Raw genomic sequence first — 24,438 nt, forward strand, 5'->3', positions numbered from 1 at the left:
CTGTTTACATATGGGTCATGCATTTCTTAGGATGGTGCAATACAGGTTATAAGTGCCATGCTTGTAGACTGGATGTCAGCATGAAACTGCCTATTCAGTGGGTCTCTGTGTATTGAAACAGGTCTACTACTACTACTTGTCTGGGGAAACTAGCTGCACTATATTTGTGGAATAGCTGGAAAATTGGTAAGCTCTTTTGCTTTTATATCTAATAAAATCATGTAAAACTAAACAAAGGTACTATGATATAAAATTATAAAGTATATATTAAATGTTGATGTTTGTTACTGTTAGCCAGTTCCACTTAGATCACATGACATACAGTGATGTGTAATGTGTATTATACTAAAAAGTAGGCCATATGTATAGTTTTCAAAAGTAGGTTATACCGGGTATATATTGTTCAAGGCTATATAAAAAATCCTTTGTGTCAAACCTCCAGCGCGTTAGAAAATCGTGTGCATTTAGGTAAATATAAAGTCATAATTTTTTTATATTTCCCTTTTTTTATTTTCGTTTTCAACAAAACCAAAAAAACAAAGCTCAAAGTTGTTGTTTTAATTATTCCAACATGTTCAAGATTGTGAGTTTTACGCAAAATAAAACTGAGCAACTAAAGATATGGGCTGTATGGTATTTTACTTCTTCAACAGTCGTACAGCACATCATATATGGATATCACAGTATAAAAATGCATATACGGTCACCTTGACAAACATTTTAAAAATCTATATTTAAACAATTTTTTTTTAAATCACATTGTGCATTAAGTTTTCAGAAGCTGAAGAGCTTTGAGACAAAGGATTTTTTTAATATAGCCTAAGCAGAATATACATTGGAATAAAGCCATGCCTGGAGTAGATAGGATACTGTCAAATTTGAATTTATATAATTTCACAAAACTATAAGGAAGTGTTCATAAATACTTTGGTAGGGGGGCTGGAAAATATGTAGGGGGTCATAAAATTTTAGGAGTTCTGAATAGGGGGGGGGGGGGTAAAAAAGTTTTGGGTGTATGAACAGGGGGGTAAAAGGTTTTGGGGCACGTGGGGGGGGTGTAAAACTTTAGCAACATTAGTCCTGAAATGTTTCAGTAAAACCAGAACAAAAGTTCTTTCCAGATAAGGGTATTTGATCAGGTCCTTTATGTATTTTGACAAGTCATTCAATAGTCAAAGATATATAAGTATGAAGTGTTAAAAATTATCTTGTTGTCTATAACCTTAATTTTGAGGTTTGTGTCAGTTCCTTCAGGTCTGCTCTTTAAATCAAGTGCTATCTTTGCTCTACTTTAGTGTTGACAATCATAGGCAGAGGAAGCTTGGAGACGGTGGGGTACACGTTTCCACCCCCTAATTTTCCATGGGGACATCCCCCTAAAAATCTTATAGGAGAAAAAAAACCAATAATTGCCCTATGCAACTTTATTAGCACATCAAAAAGCACTGTGTTTTGGGCCCAAATACGGTAAAATTACACAATTTTGTGCTTCGCGATCACGCAAACTGGCCCATCAAATAGCTAAACACACCATTTCGGCAGTAGCGTAGCCAAGGGGCAAGGGGGGAAAGTGCCCCCATGACAAAGATGAAAGAAAAAGTTCTCCTGTCAAAATAGTTTGCACGCTGTCATGCACACATTGTCACAATAAAGGCATTTTCATCCCCATCATGGGCAAAAATAGTGTAAAATACAAAATTTTTGCACGCTACGCGCACACATCGTTCCAATAAAGCCTTTTTTGGAAGTTCAAATACATGAAATGCTAAAATACAGTCTATCTAAAAAACAAAACCGGTATATGTATTTGCAACTGCAATTTGTTTTTGGTCAACTGTGCCCCCGATATTTTATTTCCCCCCCCAAGTTCCAGTAAAACCAGAACAAAATATACTCGTCCCCCGACCCGCTAAATTTCAATGCTTCCATTAACACTGATTCCAATCATAAATGGATGGTTTTTTTAAATACTGGGTTCCCGGGTTGCATAAAACATACTTATGAGCTTTACAAAATGATATAAAACATTTCCACAATTTCACATATCAATGACATGGATTTCATTGCACATCAATACAAATTTTAGTATCATTAATATTTCCTCTGTCCTTTGATGTAGAATGGTACATTAAAATGAGGGGGGGGGGTCAAAATAGTTTTGAACCTAATATGAGGGGGGGGGGGCCTAAAAAGTTTTAGGTCCATTAAGAGGGGGGGGGGGGTCAAAAAGTTTTGGGTTAATTAAGAGGGGGGGGTTAAAAACATTTTTGACATGAAAAAAAAAAAAAATTCCAGTCCCCCCCCCACCAAAGTATTTATGAACACTCCCTAAATAATACAGTCTGCTAGCAAGTGTTGTGGGGAAGATTTCCTATATCCATGCTTTACATAATTATGAATTTGTTTCCCAGGGGGCCACTCAAGTATGATAGTGTACACATTATGTGACCAAATTTGTTTGAAACACCCCTAAACGAGTTTTACCCTATCAGCAAATTTAGCCCCTTAATAAGGTAATTTTATAATTTACCCCTAAATGAGTTTTTGGCTAGTAAGGGACCGTTCACAAACACTTGTGGGGGGGAGGGGCTTGATGCAAAAGGGGGGGGCCTTAAAAATGTTGACCCTCCTAAGGGGGGGGCCTGAAAAAAATGACCACAAATTTTCCTGGGAAAATTGAGTGTATATGCTTTTCATGGGGTTGACCCATAATTTTCACGTCAAAAAGGGGGGGGCCTGACATTTTTGAGATCTCAAAAGAAGGGCTCCAAAAAATTTTCGTGATGAAATATTTTTGCATCAGACCCTCCTAATAAGTGTTTGTGAACCGTCCCTAAAAATGCAACAAATGTACCCTTTTTGGACTCATAATTTACCAAAAATTTCAAAAGGTACCTATAAACAAGTTGTTCAGTTTCAGAAAAGTACCCTATACTCTTGAAAATACTTGTTTTGTTGGTCACACATGCATACAGACCATTTATGCGAGTGCCACCCCCGCCCCCCCCCCCATTTATTTTTACTGAATTTGTAATTGTTTATGATTATGGTACTAACCTTCAGTTCATGAGTTTCCGGGTTCAATTCTCTTCAGTGAATATTTACTGGGATGGGGAAAAATATCTGAAATTAATCGGAAACCAGACTTCCGCTCTCCCCATGGTTCATTTAGAATTGAGTAAATGAATCATGAAAGTACTCCATCCTTCGGAGGGGATGTTAATCTGTTGGTCCCATGCACGGAGAGCTATACCTGTATGTATCTCGCAGCCAGTTTCGAAAAGAGTAGGGTGTTAAATTAACTGTTCCCAATACTGTTGGGTTATCCAGGGTTGTCAAAACCTGAACAAATCATCAAATGAAAAAAAAACCTGCCAACTAAAGAAATAGTTCCACCTGTAAAGGTATAATACCTAGTCTAAATGATGGGGGGTTGGATGGGGGCATGTGGTTGCCCCCTTCCCAGTAAAAACCCAAAATATTGACTTTTTGCATCAAGCTTCTGCAAAATTGGTTGATCCCCCCCTCCCTCCTTGAAATTCACTTTGCCCTCCCAATGCAACAAAAAAATTCCTGGCACAGCCACTGCATGAACACAAGATAAACGATCATTATAAAATTTAATTTGGTTAATTTCTTTAAAACCTGATTTTTTGGCATATTTATATTAAATATTTATACTTGCCCAACTTACACCAGCCAAATGTGTTGTGTTTCTCCGGTCCAACAGAGAAATTTTGACATAATGTTGTAGTCTAACATAAACCCTTATCTCTTCATTGACAGATACAATGACTGTACGTGGAGTACAGGTAGATTTCCAGAACCTTAATGTGATGATTGATGAGGCTACTATACTGAAAGATGTGAGCGGATATGCATTGCCAGGCCAGCTGCTGGCTATCATGGGGCCAAGTGGTAAGAATTATCATTTATTTAAGCTGGGGGCTGAGTTCTTTGTGTTAGGCTATTTTGGGGTCGAGGGGGGCACTTTCAAGGTGGATATCAATGCTTTGTTAAAAAAAATGTAAAAAGGGTAGTTTCTGATGGGCAAGTGATCTACATACGTACATCGTTTAGGCAGTAAGAAAGTCAAAAATCTGAAAAAGGCTATATGTTTGACAGGACCTCGAACATGAAATATCAAAAAGCACATAATTAGTGTGTCGAAATTCAGAAATTGATCCATCTGCTTGGAGCGGGAATCCCAACTGGATATTATTGTTTTACCGGAAGTACTCCTGTCTCCAACATTGGCCTTAAGCAGAGGATCAAAGATGTGACAAAATTGTCAGCAGAAAAACATAAGTTTTTCCTTTGGTCTTGACAAAGAACTTTAAATACTTATCAACAGACCTGATGAACCTCTTCAGTCAAATCTGCAAAGTCTGTGTTGAACCTTTTGTTGAATTCCTTGCATTACATTTAGGTTCTGGCAAGACCACTCTTCTCAATGTGTTGGCAGGACGGTATGTTGGCACACGTACAGGAGACATTCTGATGAATAACTGTTGAATTCCTTGCATTACATATAGGTTCTGGCAAGACCACTCTACTCAATGTGTTGGCAGGACGGTATGTTGGCACACGTACAGGAGACATTCTGATGAATAACTGTTGAATTCCTTGCATTACATTTAGGTTCTGGCAAGACCACTCTACTCAATGTGTTGGCAGGACGGTATATTGGGACACGTACAGGAGACATTCTGATGAATAACTGTTGAATTCCTTGCATTACATTTAGGTTCTGGCAAGACCACTCTTCTCAATGTGTTGGCAGGACGGTATGTTGGCAAACGTACACACGTACAGGAGACATTCTGATGAATAACTGTTGAATTCCTTGCATTACATTTAGGTTCTGGCAAGACCACTCTTCTCAATGTGTTGGCAGGATGGTATGTTGGGACACGTACAGGAAACATTCTGATGAATAACTGTTGAATTCCTTGCATTACATTTAGGTTCTGGCAAGACCACTCTTCTCAATGTGTTGGCAGGACGGTATGTTGGGACACGACAGGAGACATTCTGATGAATAACTGTTGAATTCCTTGCATTACATTTAGGTTCTGGCAAGACCACTCTACTCAATGTGTTGGCAGGACGGTACGTTGGGACACGTACAGGAGACATTCTGATGAATAATTGTTGAATTCCTTGCATTACATTTAGGTTCTGGCAAGACCACTCTTCTCAATGTGTTGGCAGGACGGTATATTGGGACACGTACAGGCGACATTCTGATGAATAACTGTTGAATTCCTTGCATTACATTTAGGTTCTGGCAAGACCACTCTACTCAATGTGTTGGCAGGACCATGCGTTGGGACACGTACAGGAGACATTCTGATGAATAACTGTTGAATTCCTTGCATTACATTTAGGTTCTGGCAAGACCACTCTACTCAATGTGTTGGCAGGACGGTATGTTGGGACACGTACAGGCGACATTCTGATGAATAACTGTTGAATTCCTTGCATTACATTTAGGTTCTGGCAAGACCACTCTACTCAATGTGTTGGCAGGACAGTATGTTGGCACACATACAGGAGACATTCTGATGAATAACTGTTGAATTCCTTGCATTACATTTAGGTTCTGGCAAGACCACTCTACTCAATGTGTTGGCAGGACGGTATATTGGGACACGTACAGGAGACATTCTGATGAATAATTGTTGAATTCCTTGCATTACATTTAGGTTCTGGCAAGACCACTCTTCTCAATGTGTTGGCAGGACGGTATATTGGGACACGTACAGGCGACATTCTGATGAATAACTGTTGAATTCCTTGCATTACATTTAGGTTCTGGCAAGACCACTCTACTCAATGTGTTGGCAGGACGATATGTTGGGACACGTACAGGAGACATTCTGATGAATAACTGTTGAATTCCTTGCATTACATTTAGGTTCTGGCAAGACCACTCTACTCAATGTGTTGGCAGGACGGTATGTTGGGACACGTACAGGCGACATTCTGATGAATAACTGTTGAATTCCTTGCATTACATTTAGGTTCTGGCAAGACCACTCTACTCAATGTGTTGGCAGGACGGTATATTGGGACACGTACAGGAGACATTCTGATGAATAACTGTTGAATTCCTTGCATTACATTTAGGTTCTGGCAAGACCACTCTACTCAATGTGTTGGCAGGACGGTATATGTTGGCACACGTACAGGAGACATTCTGATGAATAACTGTTGAATTCCTTGCATTACATTTAGGTTCTGGCAAGACCACTCTACTCAATGTGTTGGCAGGACGGTATGTTGGCACACGTACAGGAGACATTCTGATGAATAACTGTTGAATTCCTTGCATTACATATAGGTTCTGGCAAGACCACTCTACTCAATGTGTTGGCAAGACGGTATATTGGCACACGTACAGGAGACATTCTGATGAATAACTGTTGAATTCCTTGCATTACATTTAGGTTCTGGCAAGACCACTCTACTCAATGTGTTGGCAGGACGGTATGTTGGCACACATACAGGAGACATTCTGATGAATAACTGTTGAATTCCTTGCATTACATACAGGTTCTGGCAAGACCACTCTATTCAATGTGTTGGCAGGACGGTATGTTGGTACACGTACAGAAAACATTCTGATGAATAACTGTTGAATTCCTTGCATTACATATAGGTTCTGGCAAGACCACTCTACTCAATGTGTTGGCAGGACGGTATGTTGGGACATGTACAGGAGACATTATGATGAATAACTGTTGAATTCCTTGCATTACATATAGGTTCTGGCAAGACCACTCTACTCAATGTGTTGGCAGGACGGTATGTTGGCACACGACAGGAGACATTCTGATGAATAACTGTTGAATTCCTTGCATTACATACAGGTTCTGCCAAGACCACTCTATTCAATGTGTTGGCAGGACGGTATGTTGGTACACGTACAGAAAACATTCTGATGAATAATTGTTGAATTCCTTGCATTACATTTAGGTTCTGGCAAGACCACTCTACTCAATGTGTTGGCAGGACGATATGTTGGGACACGTACAGGGGACATTCTGATGAATAACTGTTGAATTCCTTGCATTACATATAGGTTCTGGCAAGACCACTCTACTCAATGTGTTGGCAGGACGGTATGTTGGGACACGTACAGGAGACATTCTGATGAATAATTGTTGAATTCCTTGCATTACATATAGGTTCTGGCAAGACCACTCTTCTCAATGTGTTGGCAGGACGGTATGTTGGGACACGTACAGGAGACATTCTGATGAATAACTCGCCACTCAACAAGAAACTGAAGAGAAAGATTGCATTTGTGTTGCAACAAGATATTCTGTTTGAGAATCTCACCCTTAGAGAAACTCTCATGGTAAGTGTTGGGGCTGTTATAAACATACAGTATTTGCGCTACTCGTATTTCCAGAGAAATACAGCACTAAGTTTTTGGAATTTAAGAAATATTATCTGTTTTGCAACTGAATAATAGCTAAATTCTAATCTTTTAGTTACCGTAGTCCTAACTACCAATAAAAGTTAAATTTGAGTATTTTTGCAATTTGAGGGGAAATGGGCTAAAAACATGCAATTTTGCAAGACACACCCATCTTCTCTAGGCCCCCATCACTCATTTTCTGACTATATGTGTATCATGAATTGAGCAATATTGAAACATTTACATAAACAATAGATTTTTATTTTTGTTCCATAAAATTTGAGTCCTCACTATCAATGGGGATTGTAGGCATAACTTTGATTGACTTGTTGTATGTTGTATGGGAGCATACATACTTCATAAAGAATAATATATTCCAAATGATACATGTACAATTAATATTTTGAATTAATTTGTCATCCAGTACACAGCCCGTCTGAAGCTACCAGGTGAATTACCATACGCAGACAAGGTTCAGAAGGTTGAGGACATAGTGGATACATTGGACATCAGGAAATGTCTGGACACAAGTAAGGACAAGACCTGGCGTCTTTAGGATTCAGATTTAGGATTAGACCTGGCGTAAGGAAGGACAAGACCTGGCGTTTAGGATTCAGATTAGGAGGAAGGACAAGACCTGGCGTCTTTAGGATTCAGATTTAGGATTAGACCTGGCGTAAGGAAGACAATACCTGGCATCTTTAGGATTCAGATTTAGGATTAGACCTGGCGTAAGGAAGGACAAGACCTGGCGTCTTAAGGAAGGACAAGACCTGGCGTCTTTAGGATTCAGATTTAGAATTAGACCTGGCGTGAAGGAAGGACAAGACCTGGCGCCTTTAGGATTCAGATTTAGGATTAGACCTGGCGTAAGGAAGGCAATACCTGGCATCTTTAGGATTCAGATTTAGGATTAGACCTGGCGTAAGGAAGGACAAGACCTGGCGTCTTAAGGAAGGACAAGACCTGGCGTCTTTAGGATTCAGATGTAGAATTAGACCTGGCGTAAGGAAGGACAAGACCTGGCGTCTTTAGGATTCAGATTTAGAATTAGCCTGGCGAAGGAAGGACAAGACCTGGCGCCTTTAGGATTCAGATTTAGGATTAGACCTGGCGTAAGGAAGGACAAGACCTGGCGTCTTTAGGATTCAGATTTAGGATTAGACCTGGCGTAAGGAAGTACAAGACCTGGCGTCTTTAGGATTCAGATTTAGAATTAGACCTATACTTATAGACAATAGAAATGCCAACATGAAACATCAAAGAACATTATTTTAAGAATTATTTTAGTATCGAAATCAGTAGGAATGGAAAGCGTATGGTGTACATCCTGAAAAATATTAAATGTGCTTGTTCTAGCATTCTGTATCTCCACAAAATAATCAAATTTTTTCTCCTAAATCCTATGTAAATGATTTGCAATGCTACAAATGTTCGACAAATGATAGACATTTTACGCAATATGACATAACTTTAGAAAATATTGGAATATTTTAATGATTGTTTGGTATTTCAGGGCAACATGAGCAAATAATAAGAAATCAAACATCGCGCCAAGGGCGCAACTCGCATGTAATCGAAGGTCGTAAAGATAACCCTGTTTAGGGTCAGGAATAAAATATATGAGAAGGTTGAGGACATTGTGGATACACTGAAAAAAGGAAATGTCTGGGTCTCAGAATACTGACTAATTAAATTTTAGATTTTGATGTTAAGATTAGGATAAGGATTATGTTAGAAGGATTGAGGTTAGGATTAGGATTATGTTTAGGATTAACAGTAGGTCTTGAATGAATTTCAGAAGATTTAAAGACACAGTGGATATGTTATACACAAGAAAGGCCACCATCTGAAATCCTGTTATCACAAGGTGTAGATATAGTATGATGTCATTTTGAACCACTTTATTTGACACTTTTTTTTATAAACCTTGACATGATTTTTGAACATGACATGAAGATGTCCGATTACACAGATCTATTCTTACAAGTCTGGAACCTCAGAAGGATTATGACATTTCTCACCTTTGGCGCTTGTACCAATATAGAGGGCATCAGGGTGACATCAATAACCCTAACCCTACCCGTGGTTTTTTTGCTATCGGAAGGGAAAGAAGAAACGAAAAAGGAGAGAAGATGAGGAGAAAAGTCACTTGGCACCCCCGGATTCGAGCCTGGGACCCTCGCATGCCACGCAGAAGATCCCCAGCATGTAGCCACACAGGTGACGCTGGCCCGCCAACGATTCCCTGGGTATATATGACCTGGGCTGATTGCGTCATCAAGTCACGTGGAATGCATGCACGCAGAGCGGTTTTAATAGTGAGCTTTAGTGAGACCTAGTTGGGTTAGGGTTAAGTCATCTTGTGGGTAAATCAATGTGATAACCTAGAGATGAGTACAACAAGGGGAATGTAACCGTATTGATTAAACAGCTTTTACCTACAAGATCGTGAACAGCCTCTATTGGCTGTGCCTGATTTTTTGTCTAGGCTTGTAATTGTACCACACACACCATATCAGAAAGTGTAATACATTGCATTTTAAAATTCAATGTGACTATTTAAAAACAGGCTGTTATAAAGAGAAGGGCTTACTAGATTCTTATTTTTTTCCAATCCATCACTCTCATCATGATACAATTGATTTTGATTGTTATTATTTCAGAAATTGGTAACTCCATGGACAGAGGTTTATCTGGGGGTGAAAAGAAGCGTGCCAATATCGGAAGTGAGCTCCTCAATGATCCTGCCATTCTCTTGTTGGATGTAAGTATAAAATATGCTAATAGTCAAGTGAGGTTATGAAGAGAGTAAACAAAATACTGACTACTCAGTCTTATATATGATTCTGAGCCTGATGACTCCATGAGATTGGATGACACCTCAGTTGGCAACCTTCTCCTGAACATGGATAGACTAGTGGTATTTACCAAATGATGACCAAATAATGAGGAGAGTGAGCATGTACCGTATTCATTCAAATAACCACCCATGCCCCTATAAACGCCCATCCACTGACTTAACAACAAGCAAACTGTGATAGGCCTATTAGTTTTAAATTAACTGCCCATGCAAATCTGAATCATGGTCTGAAACATACACATTGATGATGATAGATGAATATTATGGGCCTTTGTTATGTATTGTAGGCCTAAACAATGTAAAAAAATAAGCGCCCACCCAAGCTCCCTGGATGGTTAATGGAATGAATACGGTAAAGCATAGAATATGAGTAGAATCTCATTACATGAAATTGTGGTCTAAGCTAACTGGTCTCTGGTAGCTTCAATTCTTGGTGGTACTGCTTGGCTTGGCAATGAAATTAAGATTCAATTGGTAATATCTTTAGATTATATAATTTAGACCATGGGGATAAGTACAAAAGTGAATTTGATTGAAAAGTTCTTTGAGATGTGCATACAACATGATTTATGTATTGAGCAATTTGATAAATTAAAAGGTCCAAGAGCTGGGAAGGTTTCCAGCTGGCCCAAGGGCAAATCCAATGGCCCAGACCTGTTGTAAATATTCTAACATATCATAAATTCATAATTATGCCAAAATCCCAACTGGCCCACTAGGCCATCCAGACAGAAAATGTCCTGGCCCAATGAGAAAACTAACTGTTATGTAAAAGTTACGAAAAAATATCAAGGTTATTTATTTTTATTAGTTTATACTCTCTTAGATAAGTTAGTCGCCATACAAATATCATTATTCTATTTGTTGAGAGTGGACTTTGATCTGTACCACTCGGATACATGTTATCAGCTTGTGGCAGATAAGATTCAATATTAATAATGCTTCGTCATCATCAATGGTCAATTAGTTGCTTATTTACTCAACCTAGTAATATGAACTATACATTTACATTCCACTGAAACCGAAAGTTGTGCTTTAATTTGATTATATTAGAACGAATATTGGGGAATTTTATTGGGGAAGTTAGTATTAAATTTGCTAAAAATACCACGCTTCTCAAGTTGACTGAATTTCAACAATTGGCATGAAACAAAATAACAGTATTAATTTGTATGAATCACTAAGAATTCAATGGCACAATATAACCCAATTTTATAAATTTTCAGATATAAAAAATTGTGTGCAATGAAAGAATTCTTCAATACAAAATATTTCTCTTGAGTCATAAAATTGTACTTGCCAGCAATTGAAAAATACTGAATAATATCGTGAAGCAATGAATAGTTTCAGCAAACATGCATTAAGAGTGTTATTTTTCTTGCCTGTGTGTTGCCATTCGCAGCCAATCATGCAGAGCCTGACTTGCGTGCATTCAATGAGGTAATCATGGCATATTATATTGAAAGTTGAAAGGGAAAGTTTTATATAAAGAACAGAAAATAATCATTCTTGATTTTGCAATTTTAAAATATGAGGTGCAGGTTTTGAGACAAGGTCTGCCAAAAAAGGGACAGTTACTGTTTGTATGTAATGTGTTTATTAGAAGCTGTGGTTTGTGTGATTAGTCATCAGTTGCAGTGTGCTGATTGGTTGGACATGAAGAAGTGGATAAAGGCCTATTCATAAACCAATTTGGTGTAGTTGTAAACTAGGTTTAACATTCACAAAAGGTCACGCTGTATTTTATGTAACCATAACTTCACTATGTTTTAATCACAGGAACCAACTTCTGGACTAGACTCTACAACAGCTTGCAGTTTGGTTGAAGTTTTAAAGAAGTATGCTTCACATAGCAAGAAGACTGTGGTGACTTCTATACACCAACCATCCAGTCAGATATTCTACCAATTTGATCGCCTGATTCTGCTATCAGAAGGAGAGGTAGGTTTATATCGGGGGCACTTCAATTTAAAATGGATATAGATGTAGGGCTGGCACTTTCACACTAAGGGGCATTCGGTGAGAGCAAAATTAAAAAAATATGGGGTCATTGGGTGAGAACATGACCTTTTTTTTCAAATGGAATCTTTGGGTGAGAGCCAAACAGCGACACGAAACCTCGAAAATCAATTTTTAGTTCTAAATGGCTTCAAATTTCTTTTGTATTTTCAAAATAAGTGATAAATGTAAGTTGCTGTTAAAATTGAAGTTAAGGGTCTTTGGGTGACAGATCAAATGGAAAAATAGGGGGTCTTCGGGTGACAGAACATGTGTTCGTAAGATGACAATAATGGTCAATTAGTCATCGCGACACATAGTTACATTTTGAATGGAATAGAAGAATGATTTAACACCGCTTCCAAAGTCTATGGTTTAAATGATATATGGGTGTAAAGCAGATGAAGTACTATGCTAAAATGGAACAATGAAAAACAGTTGTGTATTGTTTAAAAAATAACAACTTTACATCACTCTTTGTGTAATGCTATGGGAAAGCTACAAACCTGTATTATGGGAGAGGTTTTTTTAGTGGTACATGGATGTACAGCAGATTTGGGGTACATTTTCAGCCATTTAGTTAAGGGATGTGGTATGAACGTTTGGACAGTATTTATTGTGGGACATTAGAGCACATCAGACATATCAAATTGCATTCTGAATAATGAAGAATGTCCTTCTGATATCAAATAATTTTGATTTTTGAAATTAAGCAATGTAATACATATTTTATGACAAATCATTAAAATATGGATATAAAGTAAACTTTATAAATATGATGATTTATTCTTAAAGTGTATGTAGGTGGGATGAAAAGCCGACGATCAATTGAAAATTTTGACCTTTCGTATTGAAGATATGGATTTTTCCCCAAAACACACAAAAAAAATTAGGTCTTTTTATCTTCAATATGAAAGGTCAAAATTTTCAATTGATCGTCGGCTTTTCCTCCCAGCTACATACACTTTAAGAATATATCATTAGATTTATAAAATTTACTTCAAGGACTGTTATATATCAAAAATGTGAAAAATATCAAATTTTAATAATTTGTCCCAAAATTTCTATTATATCGTGAATTTCAAAAATGAAAATTATTTGATATCAGAAAGACATTCTTCGTATTCAGAAAGCAATTCGATATGTCTGATGTGCTCTCATGTCCCACAATAAATACTGTCGAAACGCTTAAAACGCTCATTCCAGATCCCTTAAGACTCAAGTCAAAATTGGTATAATTCAGTATTGAAGTTATGTAATGTTACTATGTCAATGGAATCACACGCTTGAGTAATGAACCACGATCGAAACAATCACCATACAAAGTATATGGCACTCAAAGGCATACCAAAATAGCGTGATCTGGTAACCAAGAGAATTACGTAACCACTTCGATGCTGAATTACGGATCTGTTTTTCATCAAATTTGGGTTTTTCAAAGTTGGGTAGTTTTTTCTGAGTAAAGTTTAGATCCCCTTCCGGGACTGTATTATCATACATTTCCCCAAAATTGAACAATATTGGAAAGAATGTGTGTGACCAGGAAAGTTGATGTCAACTTTCTTGGTTTAACAATATTCAGTGAAAGTGTAGCACACTTTAAGTTGCAGCCAAAATGAGATTAGCAGCCAAGTTTAGCTGTATCCATTAGTCTCTATATAAAGGGATATGGTAGTCTAAAGGCAACTTATGGAGTCAAGCCCGCTGTCTTATTCTAAGGTGTCCCTGGTTCAAATCCTGGTCAAGAATACATCATCTTCCTTGATCAAGACTAATAAAGGTGTTTGGTGTGATTGTAACAGATCATGTCTACCCCACATTCAAGCCCATCACCGTTATTCTTCTTCCAAGTTTTGAGTTCAATTGTTCCAGCAATTTGGATTGGAGAAGCACATGTGTATATCAGTGCACATGGAACAGACATGACTTCTGGGGTGGTAACCATGGTAACCACCAAACTACCATGTGTTTGTTCATATGTGATGCGATCAAGCAAACTGAGTCTGATGTCGATCAAAATCAAAATTCAGTTTCAATTTCATTATATGAGCTATTTTCAGAGCTATATTTTGCTGAAAATCCCATCATACCCGGTAATTAGACTTATGGTTCCAGCCAGTTTAGTGTTGCTCAGAACAATAAAATATAAAGGAACTTGAATACTATTGTTGGTTGTTGGTTATATCTCAAAATTAATATTCCCGACATCCGACTCATTTTGCTTGATTGCATCACATATTGCCTAAATGAGACACATTTCAGGACTATTTCATATTATGGGTAATGAGAAATATTTGAGCTTTTACCTAAATACCAAAATCTGCATATTGATTGGGGGGGTAAAGTGGGAATGAGGCTGTCAATCAAACACTCATCCCACCTTTAAGAGTAGTTCAGCTTGTTGTTGATATAATATATTGTGACTTTCTTTGTATAGATTGTGTATTTTGGTACTGCCCATGGAGTAATGGACTACTTCTCCAGCATAAATTTACACTGTTATATTCCACATTATAATGCAGCAGATTTCATATGTAAGTAAAAGACCAAATGGCATTCACTTGTTAAAAAATGCAGGCTTTTACATTCTGGTTAATAATACCTTACTTGCTGAAGTATCTGTATAGAATAGAACCTAAGCTATTTTCTGTTCTGTAAATGCATCAAGAAGAAAGTTAAATTGTGCAAAAATGAAATTATAAAACCTCTCCTGGAGGTAGGTTTGGGCAGAGTTTTTTCTGTTTTATTCTATATAGATAAAGCCAAAAAACTTTCATAATTAACTTAATAGAAAAGGCTAACTGGATGCCAATTGACACATTTCATGACAGTATCACTTCATACACCACACAGAGCGATTGTTTAAACAAACAAACATTTAGAACCATCCCCATTTCCAAGAAATTGTTTACAAAACTTTTTGTGTTATAATTCAGGATGTCAAAATTCTGAAATAAAGCTTTTTTTCAGAATTTTTAAAATTAAGGTCAATATTCTTTATGTACAACAAAAAACCCTTTTCCTGATTCTCAAAATAAGAGTCGACCATTGCAGGACAAGCAACATTTATTTAAACCAATTCTCAAAGCAGAAAATACTGGTCAGCTGCCCTTACTTTGTCATAAATATATTCATGTCAGGCTTGGATTCTTAAATGTCTTTTTTTTTCATCTAATATTTTTTCTCAGTGGATAAAGTGAAAGGCTCTAAAGAAGAATTAGCGATTATCCATGATGCTGCCAAGAAGCGAGCATGGGAATCATTTCACCCAGCAGGATTATCTCGCCAGGCTTCCGAACAACTCCAGGAAATCATCCATCACACAGGTCATTATACAGAAGGCAAAGAACCTGTCATATCAGAGACAGATGGTGAAGATACTGAATTCATTGCATTGGACATGGTTGATGGTAATCATGATGGTGGAGTCGTTAAGGAGCTTCCTGCTATCAGTAATGGGCCGGACGTTGTTTTGAGTGTACAAGAACCAGCAACAATATCATCAACAGACAGTGTGACAGATAAAACCAAATGTACATGCAATCATGGTAAAAATATTGATGCTGATAGTGAACTACCATGGTGTGAGGTGTGTGTAGCTAACGCTTCTCCTTCTAGGAATCGGGCTGAGACAAAGTTGCAGGATATGGACTTGGATAAAAGATGGCCGACCACCTGGTTAGACCAGTATAAGGTGCTAACAATCCGTGCCTTCAAACAATCACGGTCGTTGTTCTTGACCAAAATTGACTTTATTAGACATGGGTTTTTGGCTGTGATCATAGGGATATTGTATTTCCAGCTTGCATTTAGTGAAGAAAGAATCCATGATATCCGTGGTTTGGTGAGTATAATCAACATTTACTACATTTTGTATTGACAGGTTTTTTGAATGTGACATTGTAGCATTGAATACAGAAAGTATTTGTTATATGCAAACTAACAAACAGACACACACACACACACACACACCCCCCCACCATCCACACTATCGCAATACCCCCTTCCCCTTTATGGGTAAAGCCAAGGGTATGAAAATCCTGTGTGTGGGGGTTGCATGTGCATCGATTTCACAATGTATGTTTGAAGACCTTAATTTGAAAGCACAGTGGCAGTGCCAGGAATTTTCCCCATACCCCCCTGCACGCCACTGAAAGCACACCTATTTTGTGAGGACCTATACCCTCCACATATGACTTTACCTGGGTTCTCAGAAGTAACCTATAGTGTAACATACAGCTCAGTTAGAAACATCATATTTGGACTTATATCATATACATGTTGGCTTTTATACAGCGCTTTTCAAGTGTATCAAAGCACTTTACATTTCCACTGTTGTTAGCATATGTCAACTCCCATACAATGCCAAAGGCATGCTCATACTTTTGGATGGTGCTCAATGGACAATATTCCTAACAGCTCCCCATTTCACCCCTGGGTAGAGAGAGGCAAGTGAGAAAACGTGCCTTGCCCAAGTGCACAGCATGATGGCACCGCCAAGGCTTGAACTCGCAATCCTCCATATGGAAAAGTAGTCTCTTTTGCTCAAATAAAAGGGGTCCCACAGTTAAGTAATGGGAGAAAATTGTCTTTTTTCTCTTTCAACTTCAGTTATTATGAAGGGAAAGTCTTTAATTTTTTGGCTCACTCAAGTATATATTAAACTTTACTTTCCCCGATTTTCAAGGAAATCTGATGAAAGACCTCGTCGTACAGGAGCACTAAACACAGCAAGGTATTCCCAAAATCTCACTTGATTTACAGCGAAATACACTGACATGCACCCCGTGTCATTAAAGGAGCGTGCTATAGACGGCCCTCACTTGATAATAGAAAGTCTGATTGACTTGGCTTAAATGGTATTTCCTAGAAATACTTTGCCAGATTCTACTCTCTAAAAAGGAATCTGATTGGTTACAAAGTGCCGTCGTACTGTAGGAAAAACCATACCCTCTTCTGTACAGCCCTGCTTAGTGTGTTGTGTGGTAATGTATGCATTGTGCATTGACCTCGAACGCCTCTGTACACACAGCGTGCACACACTGGAGTCGAGTATAATTTATTTAAAGAGACTTTCATAGGAAAACTTTTCCATATGGATTGCAAGGCAGAGCCTGTATGGCTGCGCTAGCGTGCCCCCACATACGTGTACATCACATCCTCCTGTTCTATTCTTCTGAGGACTATGTGTTTTAAAAACAAACATTCTTTTGTGACATTTGTGACAACACATCACCATTCTGATGATAGATGTATTTTAAGTTAAGTGTCTGAAAGGTGGTGATACATGCATTTAGGGGCATACGTTGGGTGTGTATGGTTAACTAAAAACCAGCTACGAAACGTCAGTATTTAATTTTATGTCAATAAACAGGGGCGGATCCAGGAATTTTCAATAGAGGGGGCGCCGAGCCAACACCGCCGCCGCCACGGCTCGGCGCCCACACAAAGTCAGGCGCCGCTCTGCAAAAATACACAGAGTCAGGCGCCGCTCTGCAAAAAATAGAGGGGGCGCGCGCCGGGTGCGCCCCCCTCTAAATCCGCCACTGATAAACATCGTTGAACACCACCAATTTGTTCAATCTAAATTTTACCTCCCCCAATGTTGTGATGACTCAAGTCAAACGAGTCCAACTTGAATCACAATTTAGTAGTGATTTGACTTGACTCCAGTTTGTGTGGGCAAATGACTTGACTCGAGTCACACTTCCTGATCAGCTGATAGATTGTTTCAGGTTGTTTGTTAGATTTGGTGTTAGATTTTGTCTTGCATTTTGCAAAATTAAAAAATGTGTGACTTCATTGAAATTATGTGTGATATAAGTAGGCCAACTTCTATTTGCAAAGATTTTTTACATTGGTCTTGACCACCCTGTGACTTGACTTGTAACTTGACCTTGGTGACAACACTGAACTCCCCACAAGATTTAAAAAAATCACTTTGTAGTCCAAGGATTTCACTTATGTTACTTGAATGAATTGTTTTCTTATTTCCAGTTGTTTATGGGATCATGTGTGTACTGGGGATTTGACCCTGCATTTTCTGCCATAACATTATGTGAGTATATATTTATGTTCAAAATTCAATTTTGATGCCCAACTCAGATAAAAAAAAAAAAAAATCCCTGTTTGCAATTTTCTTATGTGATAGTTTTCAACTTGTTATAACTATTTCTTTTTTTTGCTTACCAATTAAGCCCTGGTATCTTGATCATGTACTCCTTCTGGTTAAGAAAAGGAATTAAAAAAACTTTTCTTCCCTTCTCTTTTTATGTAAAAGAACAGCAAAAGGTAGTAAGGCTTGATTAGATAGAAATAGGAGATTTATACCCTTTTAATTGGAAAAATGTCTGTCTCTTGAGTGGGATCCCCAGGCTTCCAACAGAAAATGGGACTTTTATGGCACCAAAATTACACACCCGTGTCTGCACTGATAGAGCAAGCAAGCATGCAAGTAAACAAGCAAGTAAGCAAGCAAGCAAGCACACATGCACACACTCACCCCCACTTCCTTTGGTTGACATGTACAGGGTGTCCCAGAAAAAATTACCGAGCGAATGAATTAGAACGTCAGTCGAGAAATAGATATCAGAATCAAAAAATTTAAAATGTAGCGCATAGCTTATTTTGTTGTGCATCACATACGAAAATTTTATTTGATTCAGTTGACTGGTTGCGAAGAAATAAACGATTACATAATGCGTGCATCAAGTCAGTTCATTCCAAGTTTGATAAACAGGCGCTTTTTCTCATAATCGCTCACCGTTTCCTAAAGTTTGTGTATATCATTAAATTTAGTCCAGATTATCTATTTTGTAATTGTCATTCATGCTTTCACTGAAGATAAATAACAGTTTGTCCGAGAAAACTTTGATTTCTGCAATTTGAAACTTTCCAACTTCAATTCTTTATGTTGTGCAAATATGTTTTATTTTAACTTTCTAAAGAATAACAATGATCAAGTGCTTACAACTTTACGTGTGATTTTTTATTGATACTATGCAACATTAATGTTGAAGTTTTAAAATATTTAAACTTTGCATTACAATTTTTTGGAAATATTCCAAAAACATTAATGTGTGTGAGAATTTGTTAAGCCATCTGGAATTCTTTATGCAATAATTCTTTCTGCAACATTTATATCAACATTAACGAAAAAATATACAAGTATTACAATATTACAAGTACCGAGCATCGTCTTACATGCAAGCTTTCATTTTCAATATCGTGCAGGTTTTCAAATTTGAACAAAACCTAATTAAAAGTTTTGCAAGAAACAGATTATTTAAAAAGAACGAAAAGGATTTCTTAGAACTAAATATGAAGTCCATTGACAGTTAACCACTAGTGTACATTGTGTTGAATGATCTTTCTTTCAAACTTGGAATGAAGTGAATTGACACATGCGTCAACCGATTCCAGTAAAATTGGTGTATAAGATGCAGAATAAGATGGGCTACACACTGATGTTTAGATTTTTGGATTCTAATGGCTATTTTTCGACTTACGTCCAAATTCATTTGCTCGGTAATTTTTTCTGGGACACCCTGTAACAATATCCATACCATTCTTAGTTCCAGGAGAGAGAACCGTGATTGATAAAGAGCGTTCAGCAGGGACGTATCACCTATCAGCTTACTACATGGCCAAGATGACCAGTGAACTACCACTGTTACTAGTCTTCCCTACACTACACTTCACTGTGTGGTATTGGATGGCGGGACTCAATCCTTTTGTTGGGGCATTCTTTACACAATGGCTGATTCTGATGGCCAATGCTTTGGTTGGACAGGTAGGTTTATTATTTCATCTTGAGCAAAATTACAGTCGCTTTTATCAAAGCCCCCCCCCCCCACATATGGGGATACAAAATCCAATTTTTTGCAACATTTTTTTGAATCCTCAGGCCTTGTGCTTTCACATGATGCAATTCTGGTGATGACTAGCTTTAGGGAAATGGAAATGGAGTTTGCAAATTCAAGAACTGAGTTTCTCCTGAGTTAGTAATATTGAAACTAAAATAGTGCTCCAGAAAGCATTTCAAGATTGTAAAAATAAATGACTCTGCCATCTCTTGTATACTGCTTCCTGGACCACAACTGGGGCCCTAAGGTGGGCACCCGGCCATTACACGCTACAATGTAACTGTCACTGTATATTTAAAGCTCCCGTATTCTGAAAATGCAATGTTGGCATCTCTCTGTTAATATACAAGACAGAGTTTAAAGTTAAGGCAATCTTAGGCCATCTTCAAGCAAGTAAAGTTATCAGAAATAATAACTACAATAGAAAGTGTGTATTAAAAATTGTATTTCTGTAAATAAAATAATAGAGCCATACTAATTTATATAATCTTTTGCATGTTTTCAATTTCAAGTAGCTGGTATGAGTACAACTTGCACTCAGTTTTATTTCCTTTTCTGTGTGGATACAGTTAGGACAAATTGGGCTATTTTTCGGAAAAAATGACCCATCCATATATCGAAATTGGCCTAGGGGTCATTGATACCAAATGACCAAAAATATGACTCATGTTTGCGACGCATTCCTGTATGGTCATGTGTACTGAGTACCCCCTGGGGTGCAACTTATGATACAATTTCGTCATCGGTTTGCCAGTAGTATGACTCCTAAAAAATGGGGTTGTATTGAAGGTTGTGAACCCGTAGCTGTTCTAAGCACCACCATCATGGGGGACATGATACCTGTTGATCACATAACCTAGTGATCAAATTACTACACTGATATTTATCATCTTTTTTCTTTCAGTCTGTAGGCATGGCCATAAGTGCCTTCTCATCAGATTTTCGCATAGCCATGTTTCTGCTCGACGTATATGCTTTAACAGCTCTCATGCTGGGCGGCTTCTTTATTGAGACAATACCATTCTGGTTGGAGTGGTTGCAGTATGTCAGCCATTTGTTATATATCTTCAATCTTCATTTGAGGGTAGAGTTCAATATGCAGCGTGGACAACTAAGGTAAGAAGACTGATAGTGGTAGCTAGGGTCGTGGGTAACTAAGGTAAGAAGACTGATAGTGGTAGCTAGGGTCATGGGCAACTAAGGTAAGAAGACTGATAGTGGTAGCTACTATTCTCCCTATTCCAGAAAAGTACAGAATTTTAAAAAAAAAAAAAAAAATCCTTGATTCTTGTTTTGTTAAATTAAACAATGGGTAATCCCAATTTTGGAAATAAGGGCCAAAAACAGGGTGTTGTTCATTTACTGACATTCAAGTCATGTGCTAAGACTAATTTCAGGTTATACATTCTAATTTTTGGAAAACACATTTCCTAACATCTTTTATTACCAATTATCAAAATTAACATGAAAACTAAATCTGTCAGCATACTTATAGCCTATTCTCCAAATTTTGAATGCTTAGACTTTGCCAAGTCTCTGAATTTAGTGACTGCAATTGTAAGAAATCATGCAAATTTTCATGTTTTTGGCCCATTTCACCTCAGATTGCAAAACTGTTAAAATTTGACTTTTATTACCAGTTAGAACTAACTAAGGATTAAGATTTAGCTTTCGTGTGGCAAAATAAAACAGGATAATATTTCTTTTATCCCAAAAATTAGTTCTGTATTTTTCAGGTCGGTGAATGTGGTTACTCAGTGCAAATGACCATGACCATATATGGAGATGTACTCTAAATATGGGTCGCATTTGCGACCATCTTGAATATCAATGAAAATGTTCTTAAAACTGCTAAATTTTGGTATAGGAATAGGTAATATGTCTTCTTTTTTCTGCTTTTCCAAACTTTTGGGAGTTGGTCAACACTGCTAATTTTGTGCAAATTTTGGCTAAAAATGTGACCTTCTGCTACATGTAGGTATAGTAATACAGGGATTGATTTTAAGGTGCGCGAGCCCCACGAGCATATATAGCCCTCTTTGTAACCAATCAAAGTAGTTATTAGTAAGTGCCTATAGGGTTAAAAGAGTATTTTGTGATTCTAGCATCTTCTTTTTATGATATGTTTGAGTAGACATGCACAAAAGAAGTTTATTCCTATAATTTCAGTCGATATTGCGATTGCAAATTGTGCATGATTGTAAATATTACATTGTTCCATGTAGACAACTATGCTGTAATTTTATTCTGGTAACACAACGAAAGTAAAAATTTGACAAATTAAAAAATGTCCAATTGTTTTTTGTGAGAAAAGTGGGGGATGAGGCTATGGATCACAAAATGCTCCTTTTATACAAACCAAACTTGAGTCCCCACACCAGGAGCTAGCTATGATTTGAAACATGTATTTTTTCCAGAACTCATTTCATAATTCCATGTTGAATATATATAAAATGAAAGATCAACATTTCTTCTATCACAACATTGATTTTGGAATCAAATAATTTGCCCTCCTCTGGGTCACAAATAAGGATTTACAGTATGACAAAATTTGTAATGATCAAGCCATATTTATGATGAAAAATAAGAGTTTGTTGTGCTATCATGTCAGTCTACAACAATTCACCAAAATATTGCATTTAACCTCTCATACACGCATGTCTGTTTGTTCATAATCACAGCTGTCTTGAAGAGAATAGCATCTTTGAAGAGTGTTTCCTTGGCAACGCCACCAGTGTAGATGGCAGTGAAGCTCTGGACCACCTTGGGGTCCTGGATGTACCAGTTTGGGGCAGCATTGTTGCATTAGTTTCATTTATTGCTTTTTTCCGTCTTCTGGCCTACTTCATATTGAAGTACAAGTACAAACCAAAGTAAATAAAAAACAGATGAGTATTTGTGAATGAGTTCAGTTTTGTGGCAAATGTTGTAAAGAAATTAATTTAGGTGCACAACATGCAAAGATTGTATGTAATCTACTACGATCATCAAACCCAGGAGCTCTGTGTACAGCAAAGAGATTCATTTATTTAGTAGCATTGTTGAGATCAGAAACTGGTTAATTTTGTTAGCCAATTCAAAATCATGTCATCAACTGGGAGGGGGCCAAATATCTTGATAGACTCAAATGCATTCACAAGGAGAGTTAGGGAGGTAATCCAAATCAGAAAAAAAGGCAAGAATTCACTCAACCATGACACAGACAGGTATTCTAGATCATGTTTATGGCCCACTGCTAAAATCAACATCACTTTTGGGAACGTACATGCATCATTAGCAACCAAGTTTTGCGGAAAAAGCAGTGGACTAGTTCGTCTGTGATCAAGCCATCAGACAAGATGGCGAAAGTAATACATTTTGGATTTGGCTAACAAAATGAACCAGTTCAGGAGCTCTATGGTTTTACCAATCAAGAAAGCCAGGTAATCATTTCATTTGTTATTTTGAAAAATGAAAATGAAACCAAAAAACAGAAAAAAAAATCGCACAAAAAACAAAAACTAAAAAAAACCACCAGAATTGTATATTCAAATAAGTAATTAAGTTAAAATGATCAAAATTATTTTTGATAGAGTGACTAAAACAGAAGAAAGCAAAGCCAAAGATAGTTAATAGCATTGTGCATATAGTTTTCAACCACCTAAAATGTGTGTGATTTATACTATAAGAAGGTTGTAATATGATATTGAAAATTTTGTCGAAAGTAAATTAACTAAGATGAACATAAATCATGTGCAATGACCAATTATGCAGAATAACTTGTAGTCAAATAAAACAAAATGATATTCCAATACCTTTGCATGTATGAAATTTGTTGTGTGATTAGCATAATTGAAAGAAATACCAAATATGCATGTGAATCCTGGGTCTCACTACCGGATGTCAATTTTATACCAAAATTGTTTCCCACAAGGTAATAGGTGTATTACGTACTAATAGATGCAGCTCAATTTCCTATTGAAGCGGGATTGAATAAAATAGTATTATCGAATAATCACTAACTTGCTTGATTATATAAAATTCGCGTTTTTAAAATTAGCGCTAATTGTGATTTAAATATAGGCTGAGCGCATGTGCCGATCAATTAAAATTATGAAAATGATGACCAATCATCATTACGCGTCAACTCAGAACCGGTTCTGGCTGGTTGGCTTGGCGTGGTTAACGCATAAGGCGGCGCTTGGGCCATTCTGATTTAGGTGAGAGGTTTGATTGTATATCTTTGTGTTGACGGCAAGTATATTTAGTGATTTTCGCTGTTTTATTATGAATTATGTCATAAA

At 37.4% G+C, this 24,438-nt stretch overlaps 1 protein-coding gene across 1 annotated transcript; it reads left to right on the forward strand.

The window, feature by feature from the left end:
* LOC140161395 (uncharacterized) lies at positions 1 to 23,940 on the forward strand. Its single transcript, XM_072184910.1, has 12 exons — positions 1 to 186; positions 3,787 to 3,918; positions 7,194 to 7,366; positions 7,854 to 7,959; positions 10,096 to 10,196; positions 12,072 to 12,233; positions 14,728 to 14,824; positions 15,479 to 16,134; positions 18,288 to 18,348; positions 19,865 to 20,082; positions 21,060 to 21,271; positions 22,837 to 23,940. The coding sequence occupies exons 2-12, from the start codon at positions 3,792 to 3,794 to the stop codon at positions 23,030 to 23,032; spliced, it is 2,109 nt and encodes a 702-aa protein (XP_072041011.1). The 5' UTR covers positions 1 to 186; positions 3,787 to 3,791; the 3' UTR covers positions 23,033 to 23,940.
* The last annotated feature ends 498 nt before the right edge of the window (positions 23,941 to 24,438 follow it).

The sequence above is a fragment of the Amphiura filiformis genome, chromosome 9 (genome assembly GCF_039555335.1).
Source record: "Amphiura filiformis chromosome 9, Afil_fr2py, whole genome shotgun sequence".
Lineage (NCBI taxonomy): Eukaryota > Metazoa > Echinodermata > Ophiuroidea > Amphilepidida > Amphiuridae > Amphiura > Amphiura filiformis.